Below are 27,507 nucleotides of genomic sequence, written 5' to 3'. Positions count from 1 at the left end.
TGATTAAATCACCAGACCGTGACTTCCTCTTATCTTCAACTCTGGCGTGGGCTCCCGAGTTCTCACTGTGGCACTGATTCTCTTCATGGCCCTCGATAAGCAAGCTTTGGCCTCACTTTCTGAATCTTAAAGATTAGAAAGCGTCTGGTATATTCTTCTCACCCTGGTATTTCTCTTACATGGTACTGGGGAATAATGGACGTTCAGAGCTGGGTGCTTTATTTAATCATAAAACAATTTCAGAAGTTTCACAATGCCATGGTTGCATATGAGATAAGTTGGGAAAACAATTTAAAAATATCTGGAAGCCTGAAAGCATTATTTTTAGAGTATTACTTTATTATTAGATTTTTTCACAGGGCAGGAAATCTCAGTGTTGCAGCATTGGGGTTCAGTTTGCTTACTTGGGGATTGTCTCTGTATTGTAAAAATTGACCAAATGTGACTGTAGCGTAACAGCACAATGGTCAGATCTGCAGAACTTTTAGCCAGGACCTGGAGAACATTTCAAAAATGGGCAAAAGGCTTCGGGTTCAGAGCTGCCAAGTGCTCTGGCTGTAAGCTTAACACGTTCCCTTCAAATTCTGCACTGCTCTGCGAGTCCTTGCGTTGGTCCCCACGTGTCGTGTGAGGAGCTCCAGCCACGTTGCAGGGTGAGCTGTCTTGCCCAGGCAGCAAAGCTGAGAGTTTTTTTTTTTCTTCCTTTTTGCTGGTAGTGTTACAGAGAAAGGCCTGTTGTGTTAACGTGAAATAAAATGATAGGGCATCAATTCAGATTACACTGAAAAAACACCTTACGTAAATGGAAATAAATCAGCTTATGGTATATGCCAGGCATGTTGCAAGTTTTATTTAAGAAATACATGACTGAAGGGTTCCATTCAGTCCAAATGCTCCCCTTTGTGATCTTTAGCCATGTTTGTAGAGAAACCTCTCTCAAACCACTTACAGCTTAATTCAGAACAGACAAAACAATTATTTTTTGAAAGTTTGATGAAATATGTTTGGCAGCTTTTGAATTTAGGAGAGTGTTTGTCTCACTTCTTTGAAAATCTCACTTCATTTGGCCATTCAGCCATTTCGGTGTAATCGTTCAAGTCTGGTAGCGAGTGTGGGCTTTACCAAGTTCAGAAATTATCTCGTAGGAAAGGCTAGTGGCTGAAAATGCCGTGCGATAGTCAAAGACTGAAATTTTCTCTATTGATACGCTTCTGAATGTTGCTCTACCAGCTGTCCCCAGGTGCTCAGTGAACTGCTGGTTGAGAAACGTCTCCCCATAGGGGTTTGGTACCTAGCGGTGAGAGAGGCTCTCCTGCAGCCTCTGTCCCCACGAGCGTCACATCCTGCGGACAGGAGGAGCTGGAGGAGCAACTGCGCTGCCAGATGCTGCAGTGGCCCTGGTCCTCAGGGATGGTGAGCAGCTCGAGCTGCCCCATGCTCCTATTTGAAAGTTACAACTCTTGATTTTGACCAAATCAGAGAGCACTGCTCTCCTGCAGGCTTCTGACTAGCGTGCTCTGACATGCACCTCTCTTCTAGTTGAGCTTTTTTATTTATTTATTTACAACACACACGTTTGTGTGTCATTTTAAAGCACGAAATGGCTGTATTTTAATTTCTTAGGCAACAGAAGTGTTGCTTTATCTTCTGTAAGTATAAACAGTGTATGTTTATACGCCAGCGTGTCACTGTTACAAGGAGGAGGAAGACTGACTCTGCAAAGTACAGTTTTATGGTGGAGCTGTTGCATGAACGCAGAGCAGAAACATGTGAATTGTGGTTCTGATTGCAAGTTCAGCTGATCGTCCTGAATGGTCTCTCCGTTGGTATTAAGGCAGGAAGGTTGTCACTATGCCACAGCAACTTGCATTGTAGAAATGTGAAGGGGAAAAAGAAATATTTGCACTTCCCTGATATTTTTGTTGCATTTGGTCAAGATGCTCACATAGATAGAAATGTATGAGGCAGTATGCACTTTGTGAATATATATTAAAGTTACTAAGTTATTCCTAATGTTCTGTAGTGCTGCCTGCTCCTGACAAACATCTGATACGGATCATATGCCTCTCAAAAGAGAACTTCCTCGAGCAAAATCTCCTCATGAAAACAGGTTGGAGATACTCACATTCTCTCTCTCGCTCTCACTCGCATGTTACATTTTGGCACGTTGTAGAAGCAGGTAGCATATCTACTACCTGCTGTTGAAAGTGTTGAAGATACTGAATTATTTATTCCATCTTCTGCACTATCCAAACTCGTTTTGGGTAGTTTGACACATCTCGGTCTTCCATATGGATACTTCATGGTGACAGAGTTGCCAGCTGCTCAGGTTTTATGACAGTCTGAGTTTTTTCGAGGGCTGTATTAGTTTTCTGGGAAGAATCCTGCTTTTCTTGAGGTCCCCATTCTTAAGCAGTAGCTTTGCCTTGGATTGATACTGTTCAATGGGATTTTTTGTGAAAATTAGCTGCAAGAGCATTAGCTTCCATAAAAATATTTTTAGAAGGACTTGACGTTTATAGATTATCTGAGATGAAATCAGAACCATGGAATATTATGAAAATCTGAAATCCATTTGCTAAGAAAACTAAGGTCCTTTTAGTGATTGTCTTGAAATTTGCAAAAAAAAAAAAAGTGTTTACATATCAAAGCGCCTGAAGCAACATACAAAACAGGTGGCAGTCGGGAATGTTTTGGAGAACAGAATTTTGGGGGCACTCGAAATGTAAAACTGCTAACCGGTCTGCTGAGACCCTGCCCATCTTCTCTGCGATTGTGCAAAGTGCATGGGTTTTCTGATGTTTTAAAATATAAAATGTGTAAATGTGAAAATTGGGAGAAGATTTGAGCTTTGAGTTTGCCAAAGCTTTTTAAAATAAAGGGGAATCGGCCATTGTTTTACTTCACCTTTCATTCACCAGTGAGTCCATTCATGTATGCCTTTCTTGGGTGAAACTCTCACTGGTTTTGGTGGGTGGCTGTGTGCTGCACTGAGTTTGATTCTCCTTGATTGGGATAAATCCATCTCACTCGCAGTGAAGACCATGTATCTATGATGATGACTGTCATCCTGGATCCATTTCCATCACTGTAAGAGAAGCTATTACCCTGCCTTTGAAGAGTCACTGCATTTATCGGCTTCTTTGGCTTCAGGTCAGTCACTTTTTCCCCGCCACCGGGCAAGGCAAGAAGGACAAGGAAAGGAACTTGCTACTCTTAAAAGCGTTCAAGTTGTCACGTTCTGCTCTCGCTGTTTTCCACCTCCTGTTTGTAGAGTGCACACCAGGAGCGATGGGCAGGGAGCAGAGTGCTGGGGCACCGTGCCCTTCCTGCGTGCCTCTGTTACCCCTGCAGCAGGGATGCCGGGAACCTCTTGTGCTGAAGCAGCCCAAACCCCAGGACATAACACTATCATACTTAGCTAACACGTGCACCGTGAAAAAAAAATAGCCGCTCTTTGAAATTTGCTGAAGTCTCAACGTACGTATTCACGTGGAAGCATATATTCAATGCAAAGATGAGTTCAGTGGGAAAATAGTACTTGTTGCATATTATATCGAAGGAAAGATCTGGAGTTTTCCAACTCTAGGTGCTCAGGGTGTTGCGTCTCCAATGATTGGAAATGCTCAGTCGCTTCCCTCAGTTACTTGGCAGCTTCTTGGGTAGAAATCATTCCCTTGGCATGGAGAAACCTGCACGGCAACTCCTCCATTCGCATTCTGCGTTCCAGCCCTGACGTGGTGTTGCCATTTAAGTGTTGTCTTCGTAGGGCTCAGGAGAAGGTCTGTGTGTAAGGGCGCTCTACACTGCGGAGCGTCGTGTGTATGCACTGTATGTACCCATGCACTGAGTGTGCAGGGGAGAGAGAGTGCACCATGAAAAAAACCCTAATGTAGTCATTACAGATAAAAATAGAAAAAATACCTGTTTCTTCATTTAAATGAAGTTTCAAGCCCCCTTCAGTAAGCACCATCTGACACGAAGTAGTCGTCCTCAACGTTTCTTCATTAGCATTGCTGCTGACGAGCAGTGTTGCGATGCGTACCACCCCTTGGGTGGTAGGAACAGTAGCATTTTGCATGCCAGTCATTTGACATATTGTTTTTTGTTCCAGAATTAGACAGATAAGACACCAAGTTAAATGAATGTGCAGACTTTAAAGCAGTAAACAATGCCATTCAAGTGTTACCTGGTTGGTTTGAGTAGAACACCAGTTTTAGAAGTCTTTTCCTTTAAAAAAGTCTTTTCACGATACATTCCCACATCCTGTATATTTACCAGGACTATATTTACCAACTATTTTCGATAGTTGTCTTCTTTTTCTTGTACTTTCTTTTTCTTGCTTCTTACCTTCTTGCAAATATATCTCACAGCATATATTTGAGCAGAGTTAGTCTGTGCATCTCTCATAAGCCATCCACCGCTGGCTACCTTTCGCTGATTTGCTTATGTTCTGATCTAATAAGATGCCTTTCCTTCATTATTTAGTGCCGACAGTGTGAGGTCTGAACGAGGAAGATGATGTGGATTCGTGGCTTTCTCCTTCCCCCATCGCCGCAGCAAGAGCTGCTTGGTCTCGACCTCTCTCTTCATGGAAGCAGAGAGGCCGATGTAGCCCATGGTGAACAATCTGGCCACTAAAGTAAGAATGTGCATCTGTCAGTAATTAATTGAAGCCAAATTTAATTACAAATCAGGGAAAGAAAATAGTACCACACACTTAATAAAACCGAAGAAGCCTCAGTGCTGTTGCCTAAAAACCAAAGCAATCCAAACAAAATAGGACACCTCCCTAAAGTCTCTCTTTCAAAGAGCCTCTTCCAAGCTCACTTCTCAGTGTTAAATAGAAAAGTAGTTTTAACTGCTTTCACATCATTTCCAGTCTCTTTTGAGTTAAAGGTAACAGAAAATACTGGTAAGTGTTTAAGACTAGTTCTCAAATAGTTGTCAAGCTAGGAATTTGGCCCCTAAAAATGGATTTTTGAGGTTTTATTGTATGAAAACACTTTGGTTGAGATAAACATTCATGGGGATAAGAAGGAATTGACAGAGAACCTAAATAATTTATTACAAATGAAATACTTACTGCATTTGCGTAGCCCCTTGATTATTGTAAAGGTGAGAGAATTGCTATTTTATATACCTAGTGTTGGTGAGTAACATCAGTGAGGCCAGCGGGTTGAGAGTGGGGGCTCTGGGACATCCTACCTGGGGGCATAAGAGAGGGCTGGAAGCGTGGGCGAGAGGCAGGGAAGGATGGGACCTGCAGTAATGGGGCTGGACACGCAGCCCCCTCCGCTCCAGGTACATCGCATGGCAGATGTTCATGCAGATGGCTTAGAGCGTTGTTTGGGATTTGGTAATATACAACAAATGGGAAAATTTGATTTCTAGGTAGTAAATTCTTTTGGAAAATGTAGCTAAGGTCTGACACGGCAGGGAAAAGGATTTCAACCGCAGTCCAAAGTAGTGTACTGTAAAATGAGGGAGTGTTTTTTGAATAAAAATATCAAAAGGAGATTGGTAATGAGAGTTCAAAACAAAGTATTCATTTCTAGTATATTTTAATATACAAGACAACCCCCAAATCCCAAACTATTGAGCTGGTGGCAGCCATGAAAATCCATCGTTGTGTACTATATGTATGTGTAGTAATTACTGCAAGAGGGAAAAATATTTTCCTTTACGATTAATATTTGTAAACGTTTATGAAAGTACATAACAAATAAATAAGACAAACACATGGCCTAATTAAGATGAAAGGCATGACAACCCTTGTGATTTGTTCTGAAAAATAAAGACCGTCAAAATAGTAAGACTTAATTATTTCTGTAAACATCTCAAATTATGCTCTATCTATTAGAACTTAATTTATGAGATATATGTTATCATATCAATAAGCATTTTTGACATTTGTACATTCCATGTCAAAAACATTAGAGTTAATTTATTTTTATTATATTGTATACAGTCATATATTACCATTTATTAGTATTTATTATTCAGAAATTCAGAGTCATCTATTGTTTAATGGAAAATGGAAGAGCATTTTCTATCTGATTGCAATTTGCGTATCCTTGATAGTGATAAAAATGCAACTTCTGCAAGTTGATCGTATAAAAACGTGTGTGATAATAAATGAAAATAACCACTCTGTTTAGTATTGCACACATTAATAATGCTATTTGATGTACAGTTTACCCTTGAAAAATAACTTGAAGCCAAATCCATGGCCTTGTCTGAGTTGCTGGGCTGAATGAAACCAAGGGGACTGCATGCTGGCGATGGGGTGGAGGAACCAAAGCCCTGGGGTTTGCCCTTGCGGAGCTTGAAGACACCGCATGAAACTTGTGTTTCTCGAGGTGACTGCTTCTGGTCACGCTTCTCCTCCTCTACTTGCTCCGTGGCTCTTTGCAGAGGTTTGAGGGGACAGCACAGCGGGGCATGGCACAGTCCCGTGTCCCATCCAGAATAAAGCCACTTTTGGGAAACGGCCTGAGGGTTCACGGCTGCGTGCTACATGGTGTTAGGCCTTCCGATTGAAACGTCAGGAAATAATACATAGGTACAGCGTCATCTGGAGTTCGGTGAGTGCGAAGCAGTTAATGCCTCGTGAGGAGCGGAGGGGGGATTTGTCCACTCCATGTGGTCAAGGCTTAGTTGTACATTTCTGCACAGGGCTGCTTCCAGCGTCACACCACCCTCCTGAAAAACAGGGGAGCGTCAGTTTGGTGAGAGCTGCCTGGTGAGCAGCCCTTTTACGGGTACCTGTTTCCCCTAACAGGCCCCTGTTGGCAGTGACATCCAAATCTAGCGCTGCTTTATCATAACACCGCGTCAACGAAGAGCGCTCGTGCATGTTTTCTAGACGGCCATGTCTTCAACCATAGACTCAGTTCAATGTGAATGTGGTTGTTTTGCTGCACAGATTCATGGACTTTGATTTCATCTGCAGTGCAGGAGCGTCGGCGCTGCCGCCACGGGATCTTGCCCTCCAGCAATCCTCCCTTGCCAGGCAGGGTCGGCTGCGGGGCACCTGCGCGGCGACGCCAGGAATGGTCCCAGTACACATCAGCTGCTGCTTTAAACCCACTTTGTGCTGTAAGCGCGGGGAATCAGACAGTTCAGTCTCTAGATCCACAGATAGGTAGATATGCGCTGTGTGGTCTCCCAGGGGGAAGGCGAAATGTGTTTTTAGTTAGGTTGCATGGGAATTTAATTGAAAGATTTAGGGCAGTTTCATAAAAGAGTAAATCATGGTTACGTGACATGAAGAAGATTTATTAAACAAAATAAATATACTTTAGCACCTTCACTGCTATAATTTGCTTGATATAAATGGAAACCTGTATCAGGCGTTTCGTCTGCTGGTAATATAAAAGCCTTTCCTTTTTTATTTTTAATTTTACTGCTTTTCAGTCCTTTGGAGTAAAATAACGTGAAAGACAATAGCAAAGGTCAGGTTGCTCTCCATACGCATCCCAGCTCTGAGTCTGCAAGCGTGCTCAGCCTCCCTCCCCTGAATATTTGTATAAATTAAGCACACGCTTAACTTAATTCACCTAAGTAGGCCCTCAGAAGTCGGGCGGGCTATTAAGTGCTTCGAATTAAGCACAGGCTTAGCGTAAGACCAGGGCTTGTGCGGATGGTGGCCCTGAAAGTCGGCCGGGCTCCAGGCGCTGGTGCTGCTCTGCGTGCCATGGTCCTGGGGGTGGAAAGAGCCTGGGGACATCTCGGCAGGGACAGCTGGGGCGTTACGAGCGTGACCTTCAGCTTTGTGACGAGCCGAGCCGCCCGGTGTACTTAGCGAGGGGTCCTGCGTCCATTATACGGTGCAGCATCAATAGGCCTAGATAAGGATGCTATAATGGCAGTTTAAATGTGTTGTGTTTTTTTTTTTTTGTGAGGTGGCGAGTTAATGATGTAGCAGTTAATTTGAATTTAGCAGACGTTTTAAATATAGGTTTCTCTTACAGAGACAAAAGTTGCAATTTAAAGCTCTTTGGTGGTCTAAAAACAGCTTAATTCTCTAGTAGCATGGTAATAAGTACTAATCCAGCTTATACAGTGATTGTAGTATGTCATGTTTGTGAAAGATTGCCTAACTCTGCTTTCTCTGGGTTTTATGTTAATTTTTTTAAATTAAACATAAAACCTTATAACATCTTTATGCTGAGATAAACTGTTCAATTTAACTTGTGCTCAAGCAGCAGCTGTCAGGAATTATCATGTTCGGAGCGTTCTTGCTATCACCTTGTGTCTCTACCTCCCGGATACAGAAAGCTCACCTTGTTAGGATTTATTGCTTAAATAATAACCCGAGGTAAAATAGAAGTTGATGTCACACGGAATGACAACTGACATATATTTATGTCGCACGTTACATTATAATAAACTTTCCCTTCTTCCCCTTGTGATAGGTGTTAAGTGGAAATGCAGCGCAGCATATCCTCCAGTGCCCTGCGTGAGTCCATTAGCCACGTCCACGGCTGCTCCCTGGGCATGTTCGCGGTGACTCGGGCTGTCAGGTGTTATTTAGGCTTGCAAAGCCGAAGAAATTGGTTATTGCTGGTAGTTAGCAGCTTTTACGCCGGCAAAGAAACAAACAGGAGAGCAGCTCGTGTTTGTTGCCTTCAGTCCTGGAGGAGCCGAGAACTGCAGGTGGACGAGGGGGGTGTTTTCTGGTGCCGTTACCAATTCGACGCTTTTTTGCCGTAAGAAACGTAAGCAGTGTCATTTCAGGTTCTAAATCTGAGTTTGCTAGTAATTGCAACAATTTTCTCTTGACACTGGTTTATTTATGAGCCGGGCAGTGATAAGTGATCTGCTTGTTAATTCCTAGCACTTCCCATTTATGCTGTAGAAAATTTAGGTCTGCCTCTTGCAAGCTTTCCAAGTTTCTGTCCTTTTCTGCCTTACTAAAGCCAGCCTGCAGCTCCCTGATGCTGCTGCTGGATTCCTTTATTTTGTCTAAACCGGTACCACAAGAATTATTTTCCTTTCCCGTGGATATAACCACCTTTTTCATCTCCCTCTGCTAGTTACTCCTTCGTCCATCTGAGTGGGTTCAGGTATTTCAGAGCCGTGTGGTGGTGCCCAAGCTGGGATCTCTGCTCTCATTTCTCGTGGGGCTCCCCGCTGCCCTTGTCTCTCTAGTCGTCCCCTTGACCTTGACACCCCCTCCGTGCTCTTCCCACCCTTGTCTTCATGTCCTGCTCTGCTTCCCCTGCCTTCAGTCCCAATGTGCCATCTCTTTTTTTCCTTTCCTCATTCAAACGCAGCCAAACGCATAGGCACTGTCCTGCATCAGCTCAGTTTTCTCCCGAACTCATCACAGAAAGAGGTTTTCGGAGAAATCAGTGGAATGGAAAGGACGGATAAGGTATGACGCACCCCAGAAATAGCCACCATCTTCCCAAGTAGCCATTAATCTTATTTGTGGAGTATGTGGCATGTGCTTTCTCCTGTTGGTTTTCGTTGTCACCCTAAACTCACTCCCAGCCATCTCTGGGCAGGCGCATCGTGCCACCTGTAGGAAGCTTTGATTTCAAAGCCTCTGCTCTGAATCTGCCACCAGGCCACTGTGAGCTCCCCAGGCCATTTGTTACTCCTCGTGACAAATAAGTGATGGCTTACCTAAAAACTATTTTTTGGTCTTTGTACGGCTCCTAATAAACCACTGCTCCTATCTTAATTGCCATTCTGTGTGACAGTCCCTTTAGAAAAACCAAATATTTGATGAACAAGGCAATAACATTCATCTCTTACTTCGGTAAGCCTTCCAGATTAGCATCGACTCACGTTGATTAAGATGGATACAGGATCTGTTCTCTAGGAAGTGTTTGTTCTCTGGATGCAGATTACCTAAAGACAGTGTATATTAGCCTAGGTGATATATTTATATATATTTATACATATATGGTTCTTTGGGGAAATGCACAAGTTTTGTCAGCCAGAGTTGGAAGTTTATAATATTAGTGATGGCAGCTTGGTAGTAAATTTGAACACTAAATCTATGCAAAAATAGGAAGAAATTGAAAAGATTTTAAAAGAATTAAACATTTCCTACATCAAATTCTGAATCTGAACTACTAAAATGGTGCATAGCAAAAAAAAAAAAAAAAGTCAGAAATGTGCTGCATTTAAAAGTACTATATGAAAGCTTAATGTTTTATGTACAATAGAATGCCTGATCTCTTCTTTTTTTAATGTTTTTGATGAGAATTTTTTACTATGAATGTCTGCAGCTCTCTGTAGCTTCAGAAATCAGTTTATTTGAAAGATGTGCTAGGCAGGGGATGAAACACTCGTGTAGTCGTGGAGAAATTTGGGGAAATTCACTACTGGTTTGAGCAGGGTCACAAATTTACAGTAGGCATTTAAATACGTTCATTTTCTAATAGCCTGTTTAGTTATAAAAGGCTAAGACAGCAGCTTGTTAGCTTTGTTTGTGCCTGCCTAATATACCTGAAGGATGTGAGCAACGCTGTGGATTGTGGAGTAGCAAGAGTGCTATGGCGAGACTGGGGTGCAAGGATACAAACATTTCATTATATAGGATACCTCATAAAAATGAGAAAATAAAACACAGGAAAAGGGCGAAAAAAAAGAGACAACACTAGATAAGTGTACTGCATAAATCAAAAAGGTTTATGTCATAACAGGAACATGTGCCATTCCTGCTCGTATATTGAATTTCAGTAGTTGGTTGCATAAAGAAGTAAAGTGTAATGAAACTGGCAAGCAAAGTATTCCCTAGTCAGCCTTATCTTTGTTCCATTTGTCCTTCAGATACAGCTTTTCTTGCCTTTTTCAATAAAATCCATCCAGCTTTTTTATTTTGCATCTCTCTGTAACTGAGCCGGGAAGACCAATGAGATTCAGTGCTTTTCTAGTTGGGTTCTTAGCAGCTGCTTTTTAAGAGATCAAAACTTCGAATGCTGCTACATGGTATTAAGGCTTAGCTATTGATGTGTCCCTATAGGGGTTATGTTTTTCTTGGGGGGGAGAAGGGGAGGCAAAGGGGAAGGGGTGACCCCTGCGAGCACGCTCGCAGGCGGTGAACACTGCTCTCCTTGTTTGCAGGATCCTCTTTGCAAGCTCAGTGCTTAACCTGGCTGAACTCGCTGCCCTGCGCCCTGACCTGGGCAAATTGAAAAAGGTCCTCTACTTCCATGAGAACCAATTGGCGTATCCTGTCCAGAACTGGAAGGAAAGGGATTTTCAGTACGGATACAACCAGATTCTTTCATGGTATGTGTTTCTCGCACCTCTCCGTGTTATTTAATGTGTCCTTCTACGTACAGATGTTCGGCATTGCCAGCTCAAGGAGTCCTCCTCTGTTCAAATGGTGAGCCTGTAGCAAACAGAGGTACAAGCAGAGACCCCAAGAGAAGCTGGTAAAAGGGCTCTGGCCCAAACCATGCACTCATCTCAATTTATACAAGTCCAGCAGTACCGTGCTGCCTGCTGTGGCTTACCTGTTCGTCGTGCAGGTTTGGCCCAGTGCCTTGGCCATAGCGAGCGAGATGCTTTGTTTCATGTACACTTAGCAAAGCTTCGGCTAAGCATCTTCAGCTCGGCCATAGCTTTTACGGCATCCAACAGAAATTATATAGAGGGTTTTAGGGAAATAAACAGAAATTAAAATGTAATGCAGCACTTTTCTTGTGAAGAGAGGGCAGTAAACACACCAGATAAATCCTTATATTTCTTTCATCTGGTATTCAGAAATTGAGCAGTACTAAAATACCCAGACGTTTTAAAGGCTGCGGTCCTTTATTGTTGCTAAAAACAAATGTATTTCTTGAATCTGAGTTAATGAAAGAAGTTAATAACGGCAACACTGAAAAGCTTTGTGGTTACGCTCTGTACAAACCTAAGTGAAACAGCAAAACTGAGCTGAAACAAATTGATTTGAATGATCTTTCTTACCTATATGCTGTTAGGAGAATTATTAGGACTAGGGATTGAGCATTTTAAGATGTAAGTTAAGCATTTGCATCATGATATAAGCTGGTTGATACTCAAATTTTCCAGAAAATGGTCTGGGTATGCTCTAACCATCCTGTAGCTGCTGCTGCCCCTGCAGTTTCAACACGTTTCACTTGCTGAGCAGTAGAGCGAGAGAGGAGAGCAAAAGACCTTTTGAAAATAGTAGCGTAGCAGCCATTTTCAGATTTTGCAACGTTAAAAGGTCTTTTTCTGGCACTGAGGCAACTACTTAGAGGAGTTATTTTTCACACTTCTATTGTAAGCTGGCATTCGTTATCCTCAAAACATGCATTTTTAAAATAAAAGTATCTTCTTTTGCCTTACCTCCCCCCAAAACGAATAGTATAGATGCTCCATTTTGTTTCCTTCAGCCTCCAATAGCTTCTCTGTGTAATTATATCATGCTCATCTTTCATTTTTCTTGCTGCAGAAACCCCATTTTTAACAGCAAATAGCAGCCATCTCCTCTATATCGTTTGTAACTACCTAGTGGTCATCTGCAAAGAAATGCCATCTTGCCATCTTCCAAATCTGTTAGAAATACCAGAAACATGAAAGTACATCTTTCCAAGATATATTTTTCTAGCTGAATATTTCCAATTGTATTTTTCCGTGCAGTTTGCATAGATGTTTTGGAGAAAATTGAAGTTAGAACTCTTGGAACCTTCTTCAATCATTAAGAAAGATATTTTTTTTTTATCGTTAATGATTCCAAAGGGCTGATATAACCCTGGTAATAAAATCACACTTTTCAAAGGTGAAACTCCTTTCCCTGTAGTCGCTCAGGCTGCAGGGCTGACAGGAGCTTTCTAATTTGGTGGTGATCTGCAGAGCCTCCAGGAAAAAGCTGGACAGGCGAGGCTCGATGTACAAGACAAGCAGAGGTGGAGATGTGTGGAGCCTTTGTTACGTGCCAGCAGCAGAGCAGCTGGGGCTCCTCTTGCCTTGTGCCATCTGTAAGTGAGTGCAGGAAGGTAGCTGAATCATTGCTGTGAAGTCTTGGGAAGCAAAGGGTAAAAAAGCACGGGCAGGGAAGTGTGTGGGATTCTGGAAAACATTTTGACTCCCGTGGCCTGCTTGAAAAGGATGATTTCTCTCTCCCGTGGTTTTTTGCTTTTCCTGCTGGCTCCTGCTGCTCCGGGGAGCAGTGTCAGTTTTCTTTCTTGACCGTGAGGATGAATGGCAGGCTCTCACCTCAAATACAGTTTTCACCAGCCCAGTGACTTACGCACATGTGTCCTCAGTGTATCTTACAGCCCATGGGTCCGTGTTGCACTGTGTAACATAGGGAGAAAACCCACTGGCCCTAAAGCACGCTTCCCTCCGGCAGCACTGTGTGCTTGCCAGCATAGGTGAGGTGGTGTCGGAGCTGCCTGGATGCACGGCGGGCATTGCAGAGGTTTGGTAGCTTCCCGCTTTTGCCAGACCAACCATTCGAGAAATAATTCCTAAATTATTATTTTAACTGCGTCTTAAAATTCTAGGTCTGGTTGGTTTTAAAATACAGCACTAAGGAACAATATATAAATACATAAACAATATATGTATTTTTAATACACCAATATTATTGTATTAATCAATATTAACACAATATGTATTAATGTATCAGTATTAATATATCAAACCTTTTTTTTATATTGTTTGCTATATATTTTTTGTTTAGTGCATGCACTTTTCGTCAGGGTTATGCATGCATAGGTTAAAAAAAGAGTTCTAATTCTCTAGTATCTTGCTACCTGACCCACTTGGTCAGTCAAAGGTAGGTTAACCAAAGGTAAGTTGTCCTTCAGTAAAAGGATTTTCCACAAGGAATTTTTTTCTTCTTCCAAGCTTAGTTCTACTTAAGTCGTATGACAATGTGCCTTATCTACCTGTTTTTAGTGTTTTTTGAGAAACAGTTGTGGTAATATTAGTCTTACCATGTTATGAATAAAAAAAGTGATCTATGGATAGAATTGGATTTGCTCCTTTAGATTGGTAATAATATATTTTTATTCAGTTTAAGAAAAAAGGTTCAAAAATATTTCGAAGTATAAATAGACAGAAATCAGAACTTTTCTAATTAAGGTATATATGCTACTTCTAATTGACCTGAAAAGGTTGATATTAATTGACATTCCACTTGTATCTTTTGTCTGTGAGACTGTGTATCGTGTTTTCATTGCATTTGAAATAACTCCGTTCTTTTTGCAGCAGCAGTGTGTTCATTAATCTTAACCACTTTTTACAGTTTGGTTGCTGATGTTGTGGTGTTCAACTCTGCTTTTAATATGGAATCGTTTCTTACATCCATTGGAAAATTTATGAAGTTGATTCCTGACCACAGACCAAAGGATTTGGAAAAAATAATCAGACCAAAGTGCCAAGTTCTTTACTTTCCAGTCAGGTTTCCTGATGTGAGCAGGTCAGTACATTTTCCACGTCATAAATTGCCTCCAGTCTGTCAAAACTACCTATTTATTGTGAAGTTTTAACTAATCAGTTAAGGCATTGTTAAGTAAGGAGTTTGTTAATGAGCACAACCCCTCGATCGATCAGTGTGTTTCAATAATCAGGGGCTGTTCAGGCAGAATCTGATCCACCCGCCCTGGGACCGGTAGGTTTGCCAAGCGTGTCATACAAACTTCCATCCCTCAGCGTGAATAATTTCCCACTTGTTTTAGTTTTTAAAAAGTTGTCTGCGCCTCAGCTCCATGTATTTGTTTGTGCAGGAGAGGTCAAGGAGGAGAAAGAAATTCTAGAGAACAGTAAAAGCGATAAGGCTGTAGTCAAGAGGCTATATTTCCCTTGGTATGTTGTAGTGGGATTTTATTCCCTCCTCCCTCCCCTACCTCTGATTTTATTGCTTTCCAGGTAGGTGAAAAGCATTTCAGTAGCACAGAGCAGACTTGCAGATTTTGGCATTAGCTGCAGTTGCAGTTGCTCTTCAGTCTTCCTCAGTTACTATGAAGGACGTTTTTTATTACCCTTGTTTCAGAGCCCATCTTGAAATTAGCAGTGGGTTATGTGGCTCAAAGGGAACATTCGCCAGATCCTTTTCACTTTTGATTAAACCTGGCACAATTGTTTTTCCTATTACAAGGAGCTCTCCTCCCACTGAACAGGAACTTTGCTTCAGTGGGACCGGTACTAAATAGAGACAGTATGATTCTGCAATTTGATTATACTCTTAAAAAAAACTCATGATGCTGGGTATGTTTTTTGCTGAAATAGGGGTGGAAAACAGCGTCATGACTCTGCAAGAGTCCAGCTTTTGGCCTGGTAGTAACTTCTGGTCACACTTGAGATATTTGTCCCAACCAGCTTGTACTTTCTCCAAGTTTCTCCAAGGACTAAATGTATGGCTGTGGTAGTTTGGGGTACAGAGATTTTAAGTCTCAGGCCATGCACTCTGTTGATGTTTATGGTGCAAAGTTTGCATTTCAGTTGCGTGGTAAACATATTCTAAAGCACTGATACAAATCCCTTAAAAATCAATGCCTAAAGTTAAGTCTTTCAAGTTACATTTTTGTCAAGTGGATGAAAATCCTCCAGTGTTGCTTAGGGCCTTGGCTGTCTGCATGGCAGTGCAGATCTGTACCTGTACGTCTCTGAGGATCACCCTTGGCTTCTTACAGACCATGTCTCTAAGGTTTCTGCGAAGAAAGCAGAAGATTTCTCTGGTCAAGGTGGTAGTCTGCTACCCAAGTGGTGAAGTGGAAAGGTCTCATCGCGTGCTCTTGTTAATGTCCAGCTCTCATGTTAATTCTCATCTCACAAAGCAGGACACTGTTCATGTTTCTATTGTGGTCGTTGCACTTGACATCATATTGAAAAGCTATTTTCAGCAGCAGATGGACAAAACTAAGACGCTCATAAACATAACTGTGTGACTGTACAGCTTTCTCAGCAGAGTAATTAGAAGCACAGGTTACTATCAGCTGTAATCTGTTATTTCTAACATACATTTGAGTCAAAATCTACCTCTGGATATAAGTTCTATTCTTTTTAAGGCAAGAAGCAGTAGTATTAGCACAGAAAGAAGGGAAGCGTAGGAGAGGAGAGCTTCTGTATAAGTTGTTTGGTTTTTGACCTTCAGCTGCAGCCCATATTTACTATTTCTTTACAAGATCATGCTTTAAATAATGTTGAATGCACCTGTGGCAACTGTATGCCGTTTTTTAATTTAGTCTGTATTACTATAGTGACTGAGTGGCGATTGAGGAGAAAAAGGTTAAGAAAAATTGTGGCCAAGCTAAAATTTATAAAGCAAGCTCTTAGCCCAGAGTGTTTTTCAAGTTATTTTCAAATGGTAATTTGCTTTATCCAAACCAAACTCATACAGTGTAAGTAAGTGATTATTTGCATGACTGACAATCATTTCAGTGCCTGCAGTCTTTTTAAAATGCATAATTTTGCTGAGATGTTGGGAAAATATTTAAAAATTCTGAAGGCAAAATAAACAGGGTGATTTTTTCTTTACTTTGACCTCTTTTATTTTGCATGTGAATGTTGCAGGGTGTGCTTGTGTCTTAAATATAATCTTCATTTGGACTGAGGTGATCAAAGAAATCATCATCACACCTGTGCTCGTGATCTTTTTAAGATTATTTTGGTTTAATACTGCAATTGTAGGGTAAATAAAAGAAAATATATCTGACCTTTGATCAAAAACCAGTGTATTAAAAGAGCATGTCATATGATTAAATCCTGCAATGTATTTACCTTTTAATGTGATTACTGGAGATGATGGCTACACAAACTAGCACAAGCAGCATCGTAAATGATCAGTTAAGAGTGAAGGCATAATGACGAAGGAGATATTATCAGATGTAGCATTATACCTCTGCATAATGTGTATTTAAATATTTGAGATGGGCATCTAATCACTGCTCTTACACTACCTATGAGAAGAAGTTACTGATGCATTTTATGAAGAGACTTATTTTATAATAAAGATTTGTCATAAGGGCACCTCCTGTTCCCAGAGCAAACAACCAGACCGTGGTCCTTATTTGACCATGAAAAGAGATGAAAGGCTTTGAGGATTTAGCAGAATAAGAAATTTCTGACCTAATCCTCCTGTTCTCTAGTTCTGACAATGACTAGCTTCCATGCTGCATCCTGTGGCACCACAGCTATTCCATGTGTATACATTCATCCTCCATCATTTCTGACTTTGAATTCTTCTCTTTATCCATTCTGATAAAGTGTATTATGTAGAAATATTTATCACAAAGCTTCTAAACTTATAGACAAATAAAATTCCAAGTTAAGACTGTCACTTCACAGTGCATAGGTGTTGCAAGGAATGTAGACCAGTAGCTGATCTTACGGGCCATATGTGCTGGATAACAGATTTTACTCAGCGAATGAAATATGTTGTAATTCACACTTACATTGTGTCATTGTTAAATTTCAATTTACTTTCTATTATAGTGTAAAAAAAACTTTTTTCTGTACTATCAATAGAGTCTATTTTGATATTATCTGGTTTTGTTTGTGCACTCAAAAACTATGGTACAAGAACAAAACTCTCTAATGATGCTGTCTTTGGCACTTAGATCTCCTTAGGCCAGCAAGCCCTGCTGGAACACCTCTGGATGTTCCCTGCTGATATTCTGTGTGAGTTCCCTCGCTCCGTCTGCATCGATGCCGTCTTTGGCAGCTGGCAAAGCTGGGTCAGGTTGGGCACTCCTTGGAATTCATTTCAATTGAAATTGTAATGTAGATTTTAGTTATTAATACTAGTCCACCGATTGTAGTATATCTTTACCATTATCATGATGTAGTAGAAAAGGAAGACATTTTTATAAGCAAGAAGGAAGTAATGTTCCTAAGAGCCCAAAATGCACGTTGGGCTAAGGTGGAATAATACAAAAGAAAAATGACTGAGATGACAGCCGAAGACAGCAATAGTTTCTTTTAATTGGAACTTGTTAGTTAGTGTCTTGTACTATCTGCATTGCACATTTTGGAGTAGAATTAAAGATTTTAGAATGTTGTTTCTTAATTTGCTTTTATAACTGAGTACAGTTAACGGGACATTTTCAACCATTCGATTTTATATTTTTTAGTTATAGCATAAGAGAGGCAGAATTTTCCAGTTCTGAGAATACTTTATGGCCAGTTAAGGGAGCTTCTAACTAAAGCTGAGGTTTTTAAAAGACACTGGCAGCATCTCTTGTACAGAAACATGACTGTCATGTTTGGAGGAGCCTGGTTTGGGGAATAAAAAAAATAAGAATTCTCCCAACTTGCTTTTCTGTGATCAGGCTTGCTGAGACCCCTGTTTAGATAACTGGGAGCCTCCCTCTTCCCCTGTAACCATAACACCACGCAGTAGCTCTGCAGTACTGGACAATGCAGACGTCAAAAACCAGGGAAAGACCTGAACCCCAGGATCCCAAAGCTGTGGATGGGCACTGGGACGTGGCTGCGTTGCACCGAGGGATGCACTGCAGTGGTACCCAAGTGAGCTCTACCGAGTTGGCTTGCCTGTTGGAAGGAGTGTACCTTAGAAGCACAGTTTTGGGCTAATTAGCCTTCCAGTGCAATAGTATATATTACTTTAGGTGGAGTACGACGCTAATGACAGTGATTCCAGCTCTGAAGCCAGCTCCCGTGCTTGGGGGTGGCTTGGGTAGCTCCGCGGTGCCCTGCGCTCTCCGGTAGGCATAGCCTCCCTGCCACCACAGTTTATGGGTAGTTAGCATAATTAGAAAACGCCGGTAGAGTGCTCCTACCTTGGGGCTTGCTGCTGAAGAACTGGGTGAGGGAAATTACTGCCCTGAATGGCTTTCCTCCTCGCCTGCTGCAAGTTGGAGCGCCGGTGTTGGTACTTACACAGTCAGCGGGCGGGATGCTCTCAAGCTCCGGGACATAACGCCGGCTGAGGGGAAAGCGCAGTGCTGGCTAAAAAGGGGCATAAAATGGAGTATTTCAGTTCTGGGGCTTTGGCTGTGGGTTGGTCACCCTCTGTACATCAGGGTGAGTGCGAGGGGCAGCGAGGAGTTGGGTGAACTCAATGAAGGGCGACTCAAACACTCGTACCCAGCGCGCATTCCCACGTGGTGCTTCCTTCCACACATGCCCTTGTGCCGTCGGGGCAGGATGCCCGAGCTTCCATGCTAGCCCTGGGGAGTAGCCGTTGCCCCAGCCTGGTGTTTGGAAGCCAAACATGTGGGTCTTGCCCCCAGGATTCGCCAGCAGCATCCTGACAGTGCCCTCCCAGAGGGGTGCCCAGCTGAACAGTCCACTGGGGTGCATTTCTTTCGTGAAACTCTCCAAAAACCTCATTTCTTTTTAACTAGTCAGAGACAGAAATAGTTTTACTGACTGTCTTTTATCAGTCGTATAGGTATTCAACTCAGTGCTGTCATAATAACCATTTAGGCTCACAATAGCTCACAAGGATACTTAAGCAGAATTCTCTGTGCAACCCAGTTTTTTATTATGTTGGGTACTGCTCATGTTGCATACAACACATTCCCATAAAACTTGCATTTTGTATTTACAGAGAAATTTCTCTGGAGAGTTAAGGTCTTGTAAAACATTCTTGTTCTACAGCATGAACGAATTATTATACTCTGGGGCATTAAAAGTGAAGTGTACTGAAGAAAAGAATTTTTTCATTAAAATGCAGTTTATATTGATAAAACAGATTACTAGCATTTGATGAAATGTGAAACTTGGATCTACCCGTATCACTAAATCGCCAGTAGGTTTATTTTGGCAAGAAGAATAGTATGTAATGTATATCAGGACCAATCATTATACAGTACCTGCTAGTTTTGTATTAGATTAAATTGTCTTTCACTAAAGTACTTGGAAAAAAAAAAATCCCTACTATATCTGTATCTTGAAGTAGCAGAATGTGGTAACCAAGAATATTAGAAAATAAAAGCTGTCGTGTTATCAGTTTTGGCACAGTCATTTATCAATCAGTATTTTAAACATTGACAAGTGGTAATTTAATAGGGAATGACCCTGTTGGCAGGAAGTTCTAATGACAGATGATGCAAACTCATTTATCACTATGGGGCTGTGCTGGCTTCTTACCTTTCTCAGTATCACAGCTCATATTTTCCAAGTCTGGGATGTGAGAAGCCACAAAGGGCAAAACCTGTGGCACCAAGCCTGTAACCACTCCCATCTCGTCTGATTAACCCCTTAGCTGCAAATCTCAATGCAGCCTCGCTGCAGGGATCCGAAAGTCCCAATACAGATTGAAATACCATTTGACTCCGCATTTTGGAAGCGGTCGAGGTTTCTGGTTGTGTCACTTTGAATGCAAAGTTGAGGCGCACTCATCCTTGGCTTTCAAAGCCAAACTACACTCTAATAATTAATAGCACATTTCATTAGCAGGCATTAAAAATACTACATGCGGTGCCCTATACAATAGGCAGCTATTATTATTATTATCATTGCTACATTGAAAAGGAAATTGATGCATTCAGAGGTTTAATTGATTCGTGCATATTCATGTAGGAAGTCAGTGGTGGAGTCACGACTGGACTGGACTGGATTATTACGCACTTTCATGCATAATAATTTCACTGCAACTTGCAAAGAGAATAGACTACCTTGTTGTAATGTGTGTGGGCATTTGAAGCTGGGGGATGTCATGGGAGAGGAAATGAAAATGACACCATCAGAAACTGATATGGGTGGTGTTTTTAATTCTTCTAAGAATAGTCTATCTGTAATGCAGTAATTCAGCCACACTTACTGAGAACAGAAAAACACATACATTTTTCCTTTAATTTCAACACTGTCAAAGGTTTTCATCTATTTGATATAATCTTATGCTACCTATTTCAAAGCATAATGAATGTAAGCCCTGCTTTGCACTTTCTGCACCTTCCTCAGTTCTCCGTTGGTTTTTTCTCTCTTCCCTTCCCAGCAGCATCTTCCTCCTTAAGTCTGGGGTTAAATATCCCCCCGATCCAGGATGATGCAGACATGAAATGCTGACAGAGTTTGCATCAAATTGTTGTAATAAGGCTCGGTGAAGTTTAAATTTAAGTTAAAATTGTCATGACAGACTTAAAATAAAGCTGTTTTTCCTTCTATTCAAAGTGGAAAAAGGCTATTGATTAATGGTAGAATCCTGCGAAACGCTAAATACCCTCATTTTCACTGCAGTCATTCAGAGCTGAGGGTGCTTGGCACTCTGTGTGATTACAACGTTACTGCAGGTGGAAAGAGGTGGCACACAAAACTAAAAGCTGGGAATCGAGTGATGTGGCTGTGTCCAATTTAGTTCCAATCCATATGAAGGTATGGGCTTAAATCTTTCACATGTGCAGAAAGTGGTTTTTATAGGCAAATCTGCCCCTATTGAATTTTGCATTTCAAAATACTGCCCTTCAACATTTGAAATATTTTGTATTTTTATTACAAAATTCATGAAGATTACATAGAAGTGTTTTTTTCATTTTTTTTCTTTAAAGTAATTTCATGCTTACAGAATTCTGACAGTCATATTGATCATATTACCTCCTAGTTGCTACAGTGACAGAACCTTATTGTTTAAATGTTCTGGGCATTCGTCGTTGTAATATAACAGAAAAGAAAGTAGGTAACGTGCTAAAAATTGCAGTAAAGATAAGGAATAGGAAAAGGATATCAGATTTTTTGGAGATTCTTCACTGAGAATACAAAATGTTTTCGGAAATCATTTTGAGGGAAATGAAGGAATCTCTGTTACCAGCCATGGGCGAATGGCAGTACCTTCAGAAAAGCCTCACTTCATCTTGAATGCAGTATTAGTTTGGAGGGAAAATAAAATAATAAAGAAATAAAAAAGCAGACCCTTCCAAAGAGTGAAGAATGGGTAAGTTCTTTCTTTCGTAAGAAAGAACCGGTAGATAGCCTTGCAAATTGTTAATAAATGTAAAACTAAAACTTAAGTGGATTAGATCTGCTTTGAGCACTGTTGTGTGCTAGTTTGCAGCCAGCCAATTCAAGTTATAATGCCAGTTAGAGATACTGTTAGATGGAAGTGACAGAACAGCAGATAGCAAGATATTCTATAGGAGCTTCAGAGGGTAAAGAAAAAGAGAATAAAATTACAGTGTGGAACAAGTACAAGCCCTGTTTTAAGTGTGAAAAGGAAACTTGAAACATGGCTTTGTAGTCCTATGGAGATGACCTTTATGTAATGTATAAGAACAATTTAATACAGATGTTTTATTTATACATAACCAAATGGGATGAAGTTAAATGATTTTTAATTTTGCAAAATCACAGATAACTTCTATGTTGTGCAAGGAGTGTTTTAATATGTTTAGGTTTTTTACTTTTTTGCTTTTGCATTTGTGACTAGGAATATTTAATATTTTATATTTTGGACATTCCCCCTGCTCAGTTGTGACTCCCAGATGAAATAATCCTCCTCTTTTTCCATTTAAATAATTCAAATAGCATACATTTAAAAATATGAAAATCCCAACGTAAACGTACCAGAAGTGCTTTTAAGGTAGGAGGCTGTTCAGCTTTACTATTGAAAAGATGTGTTTCTAAATAGTAATGAAGGTTCATCAGAGTTTGGGGCGTATAGTTTGCAAGTCGTAGGGATGCTAGTTGAAGAGCTATGGGAGACCCACATCCAGGAATGCTTTCCCAGCTTCTTTTCTTCAGGAACATATCAGGAAAAGTCTTTGGGGTTGTAGTGCCTTTTTCTTAAAGAGGGGGCATTTTGTGCATTGGGAAATCCATACTCGTATCAAAGTGGTTTTGAAAATAGATGAAGTCTAAACAAGATGTTGTTTCATTCAGTCTGTTTTTCAAACACTATTGTAGGCACTAAAAATAGCCAGCAAAAAACCAATAAGATGCTAATTAAATCAGCCAACCTGTGATTAAGGCTTGTACAAAACTAAAGAATTTATCTGTCTTTGGTCTGCCTTGTGTATTTCCTCCCACCCTTACAATGTCAGGAGTCACCAGGAGGACAGGTGGTCTCTATTGTAGCTGATGGCCAACTAGCCATGGGGCTAATGATGTGCAGTGCCTCACCACCATGCCAGAGCCTGGGTCCTTCTGCTTGTCCTCCATTGCCAAGCCCTAGTGATCAGCATGCAAACAGGTGAGATTTTGGCCTTTTAAATCAGGTTCTTATTACTTTTTAGTGTCTAGAAGCCATGGGTATCCTAGAACTGGTTCTGCACTAGTTGAAGGGACTGATGGATGTCCATGACTTTGCCTCACAAACGTTGGGGCAAATGCTAATATCCTGTGATCACGGATCAGTTCCAGGTGGTGGCTCTCGTAGCTGCTACAGAGAGGAGTGGGCAGCTCTTCCTTCTGCAGCTCGTTGTGTGCTCAATTGGGGATGGGTCTGTACGGCTATGCAGGTAAATACAGAAGTTAAAGAACACGTGGATGTGTAGACTGCTTGCTGTTGGAGAGGTACCAAGCAGCAGCATAGCTGAACCATACCAAGTGTGTGTGGGGAGAGGTTTATGTGATTCTCATATGCAGGAGAAGATTTTTTTTTTTTTAAGATGCTCTTTGTTGTCCCTGTGTAAAGCACTGAAAAATTGTATGTTGTTCTCCTCACCTGTGTTCAAGAAAGACTAATTTAAATTGTGAAACAGGTACAGAGAATTGCTGCTATAGGATGATTAGGAGAGTCTGCATTATGAGAACAGATTAAAAGAGGATGGTTCACTTGTCCTAGTAAAATAAAGGTTGAGAAGGGGATACACGTTAATCTTTACAAATTCAGTCAGAGGATAAATGCCATGGAAGAGGAGGAATTATTTAAGTTCAAGGATAATCCTTACAGTATCCACTAGGTATAAATTGGTCATTATTAATTGACTCAGACTAGCAATGAGAAAAGGGTGTGTGGGGGGGGTTGTTTGTTTTGATTTTTGTTTTTCTTAGAGACATTTCATTTTGAAATGCCTGTCAAAACACTACTAAATTTTAAGGGGAATTTGATTTGTCTGGGGTAGTGCCAGACAATTTAGATGTTTGCTACGATGACATCCCCGAAATGAAGGTGAAAGGAGAACTATGACTTGGTCCCATACTGATGTCAATCTTGATACCATAGATTGAGGCATGAAGTGCTCCATGCAGGATCTCTTGTGCTTCCCTTGTATAAAGGACACCGAGGATGTCGAGCCTGTTCTGTGTAATGTCCATCGTGTTTGTCTTGTATTTCATTAGGCAGGTGCCTCTCAAGTGAGCAGTGTCCTGCAAGGCAGGTCTTGGGCACGTGTTTAACCACTCATCTCATTTGGGATCGGGAGGAATTTTTATTCACCGGATTCACAATTACCACGGTGGGAAGGGAGGGAATGAGAGGAATGCTTTTGTCTCTATTTGCTGGGATCATCTGGATAATTTATTGTTTTTGAAGAAGCCACATCGTGGCCAGGGCATTTGATTCCTCCTTTCCTCTTGCTATTACACGCTGGAGTTCTCAAGGTACCAGCCTTGCACTTGGTTGCTTTGTGGCTTATGATGTGAAACTATGAGTGGAGGGGAGCAAAACTGAGGGAGGAGGTGGGAGCGTGGTCTGCCTGCGTGTTGTGTGCCCGTGGGTGCAGGTACCAGCACGGGGAGCAGCTGAGGAGGCAGAGCTTTGACATTACTTGTGTATCACAGTACAGGAACCTTGGCCTTAAACGATACTCAAGGACTTCAGCTAGACTAGTGCATTTCGGGCTTCAAGAGAAGAGCCAGAGCATCCCTCAGAAGACAGTGCAAACCACAGAGGTATGGAGGACTGACAGCTTCAGAAGGTGCTAGGTGAAGGGTGCTTCGGCAGGAACCATCTCAGGCATCATGTTTTGGGTATCGCAGCTTTGTAAGCATCATTCTCAATTTTGCCTCAGTTTACTCTTACTCGCTGAAGCATTTGAATAAAATTCTTTTGTCGAGCTTGTTGAAGTCAGATTGACTTTATTTCAGCTTTATTTTTCTGATGAGTGGCTCTTTCATTCTCATCCGTGTATACAGTAGTTTAATACTAAAATTGCCTCAGTCTGTGCTAGAAGCAAATGAATCACAGAAAGAAGAAATCTTTATGCAGTAATTTATTTCAGTGACCGAAATTTTATCTGTCCTTCATCAAACTTCATCAGGTCTTTTGATTTCTGAGTTCACTTATGTTATCTGAAATCTGATTTTTCAATTACTGATCTTGAATGATGTGCCTATATAAGGAAAAGAGAGTATTTGACCCTTTTAGGGGGCCTAAACTGTGTTGCTTTTGTTGCCAGTAAAAGGAGGGATTATCTGTCAGGATTCCTGGTAACCAGGTCACCAAAAAAAAAAAAAAAAGGCAGTAACAGATTTTTTTCACCAATGATACCTTGTATGATATCCATAAATTTACTGAGTATTCGTGACATTAAAACATTACATGTTATTTTTGAAAGTAGCTGAGCCCTTCTCCGAGGTATTCGATGCTGGACTTGTTTGTGCATCTATACGTTAGCAACTTATTATTCCGCAGGCGTCACTTCATTTTGGCTAGCAATAAGTCCTGTTCAGTCATTGTGCTGCAGAGGAATGTTTAAAGCTGAAATGTGCATTGGAGTCTGTTTGTTTGCAGCAGATGATTTGCCTAAGCTTTGATGCGCAGTCACTTTCTGACATTTGTGTATTTCAGCAGTGAACAATGTAAACTCATTTTCTGAGCACTTTGATTACTTGCACATAGCAGTGCCCATGGCATGTGACAGAGAAGAGCACTCTATCCACTAATCAGATAGATATGCTTCAAGCGTATTTACACAAAATAATGAAAACAGCTGTTAGATACCTTTAAACTTGAGTGTGTTTTGTTATTAATCTACTAGCCCGTACACATGACACTATAATTCTTCGCTCACTCAAGTTGCCTTTAATGACACAGTAATAAAACTGAGAGGGATGAAAGTAATGGAATTGTAGAATGTAATGCCTCAATTGTTCTACAGTGTCTTCCTTTTTGCCAAAATAAACCACAATTAGGTCCATATGGTGTTTTGAAGTTTTCAAGCAATGACCCTAATAAAAAGTAATGAATTTCTGACAAAAGAAAGCATGGTGCTCTTTTAAGCAGATATCTTCGCTATTGATCTAGTTATGATTGCAGACTGATATGCTAATAGAAGAAGAAAGGTTCAACGTGCCTGGTACAAGCACTTTCATTTGTGGTTTATTTTATTCTTATGAAATTCAGATTGAAAAGGTAGAAACATGTTGTAATCCATCAGTTATGACTCCCTTTTAAAAGACCTACTATAAAGCAAACAAATGGATTTTTCTTGAGAAAAATGGAGTTTGGAAAGCATTAGCTATGTCGAAATTTCCAAAGCACTTTTTACCTAAGAGGGTGCCTTGCAATGATGGAGATGCTTTGTGTGGACATGGAAATTTGACTTGAGCGTGTGATTGACTTCAGAGGTCCCAGCTCTTTGTTGTCCATTTTTGTCTCTTTAAACCTTCTCGTGGGGTATTTGGAGTGACGCTTCTCTTCATTTAGATGGTCAAACTACCTGCTGAGCAGTTGTTAGGTGAGTACAGATACTCAAACGCAATGACTAGGGAGGATGTGCAGCTCGTCTTCATACATAGCGTGTAGCTGTGGGCAACCATTACAGAAGTGTGGTGTGTCCGTGTTGTGCCAGTGATGCCTGAGGTGGGGTGGTCCAGTCTTAGGAAGGAGGGAAATGCAGGTTCTGTCAGCAGATACCAGGGGAAGGGAAAAGTACGGGGTAGGTTTGATAACTTTCACTTTAGTGTTTGTTGAATGAATGTTCACCATCCTAAATGACTGAATTGACCACCATCTGCTGGATTGTGGATATTATTGGCATTGTTTTACCCTATGTAGTATACTTAATGTTGAGTAAGGCCTATAGTTTTGCAACATGAAACTATTCAGAGCATCCTTTAAATAAAATCTACCTTGTCTACCTTTGATTGCCACTAGAAATTGTCTCTGAATGACTCCTTCACTGGTAAATTAGGAGGCTGTTTTGTCTAATCAGCTAATTTCTCAGTTGCCTGTTCTCTAACTATCGAGGTGCTTCTCAGACCTCCCACTCTAGTCTCTACTCCTACACTTTTGGGAAATTGTATAGTTATTAATAACTGTAGCTATTAATAAAGTCAAGATATATATATATATTTGTTAATATGTGTAGTTGTTAATAAAGATAACTTATTTTAGTTTGCTACCTTCTACATTGGTCATTTCTCCATCCCCTTATCTATCACATATTTCTCTGTGGTTACTTTATTCATCTTTATTCATCTTAATCGAAAAGAGCCTTGTTCATAGATAAAACTTCATCTTCAACAATGTATCCTACTTAGTAGCAAGGTGAATGGATTGCTATTTATTCCACCACTTTTCTTTGTGTAAATAGATACTCTTTTCTAATTTTTCACCTTCTTGTACTTGACACTTCAATGAGATTTGAATGATTAATTTGTTTTAGTGCAATCACCTTTAATACCAATTGACTGGTGCTTAGAGAGCGGGGCTTGCCTTCTGGAAGAGGCTGCAGGAGAAACAAA

General features: G+C 40.9%; 1 protein-coding gene across 46 annotated transcripts in view; it reads left to right on the top strand.

Moving 5' to 3' along the window:
- GTDC1 (glycosyltransferase like domain containing 1) overlaps positions 1 to 27,507 on the top strand; it is a 182,005-nt gene that overhangs the window by 79,918 nt on the left and 74,580 nt on the right. For 42 of the 46 annotated variants that reach the window (XM_035556002.2, XM_035556016.2, XM_050711498.1 and 39 more), the window contains 2 exons: positions 11,086 to 11,253; positions 14,225 to 14,398. The exons of 2 other annotated variants lie outside the window; for them this stretch is intronic. In XM_035556002.2, the coding sequence (XP_035411895.1) occupies positions 11,086 to 11,253; positions 14,225 to 14,398 (342 nt within the window). Of the gene's footprint in view, positions 1 to 2,023; positions 2,111 to 8,432; positions 8,724 to 11,085; positions 11,254 to 14,224; positions 14,399 to 27,507 lie in introns of those variants that run through there. 2 more of the 46 variants (XM_035556017.2, XM_035556023.2) reach the window with 2 other exon arrangements.

Source organism: Cygnus atratus, chromosome 6, assembly GCF_013377495.2.
Source record: "Cygnus atratus isolate AKBS03 ecotype Queensland, Australia chromosome 6, CAtr_DNAZoo_HiC_assembly, whole genome shotgun sequence".
In the NCBI taxonomy this organism is placed as follows: Eukaryota; Metazoa; Chordata; class Aves; order Anseriformes; family Anatidae; genus Cygnus; species Cygnus atratus.
Note: the sequence above shows the minus strand (reverse complement) of the source record. Positions and strands in the feature narration are given on the sequence as shown.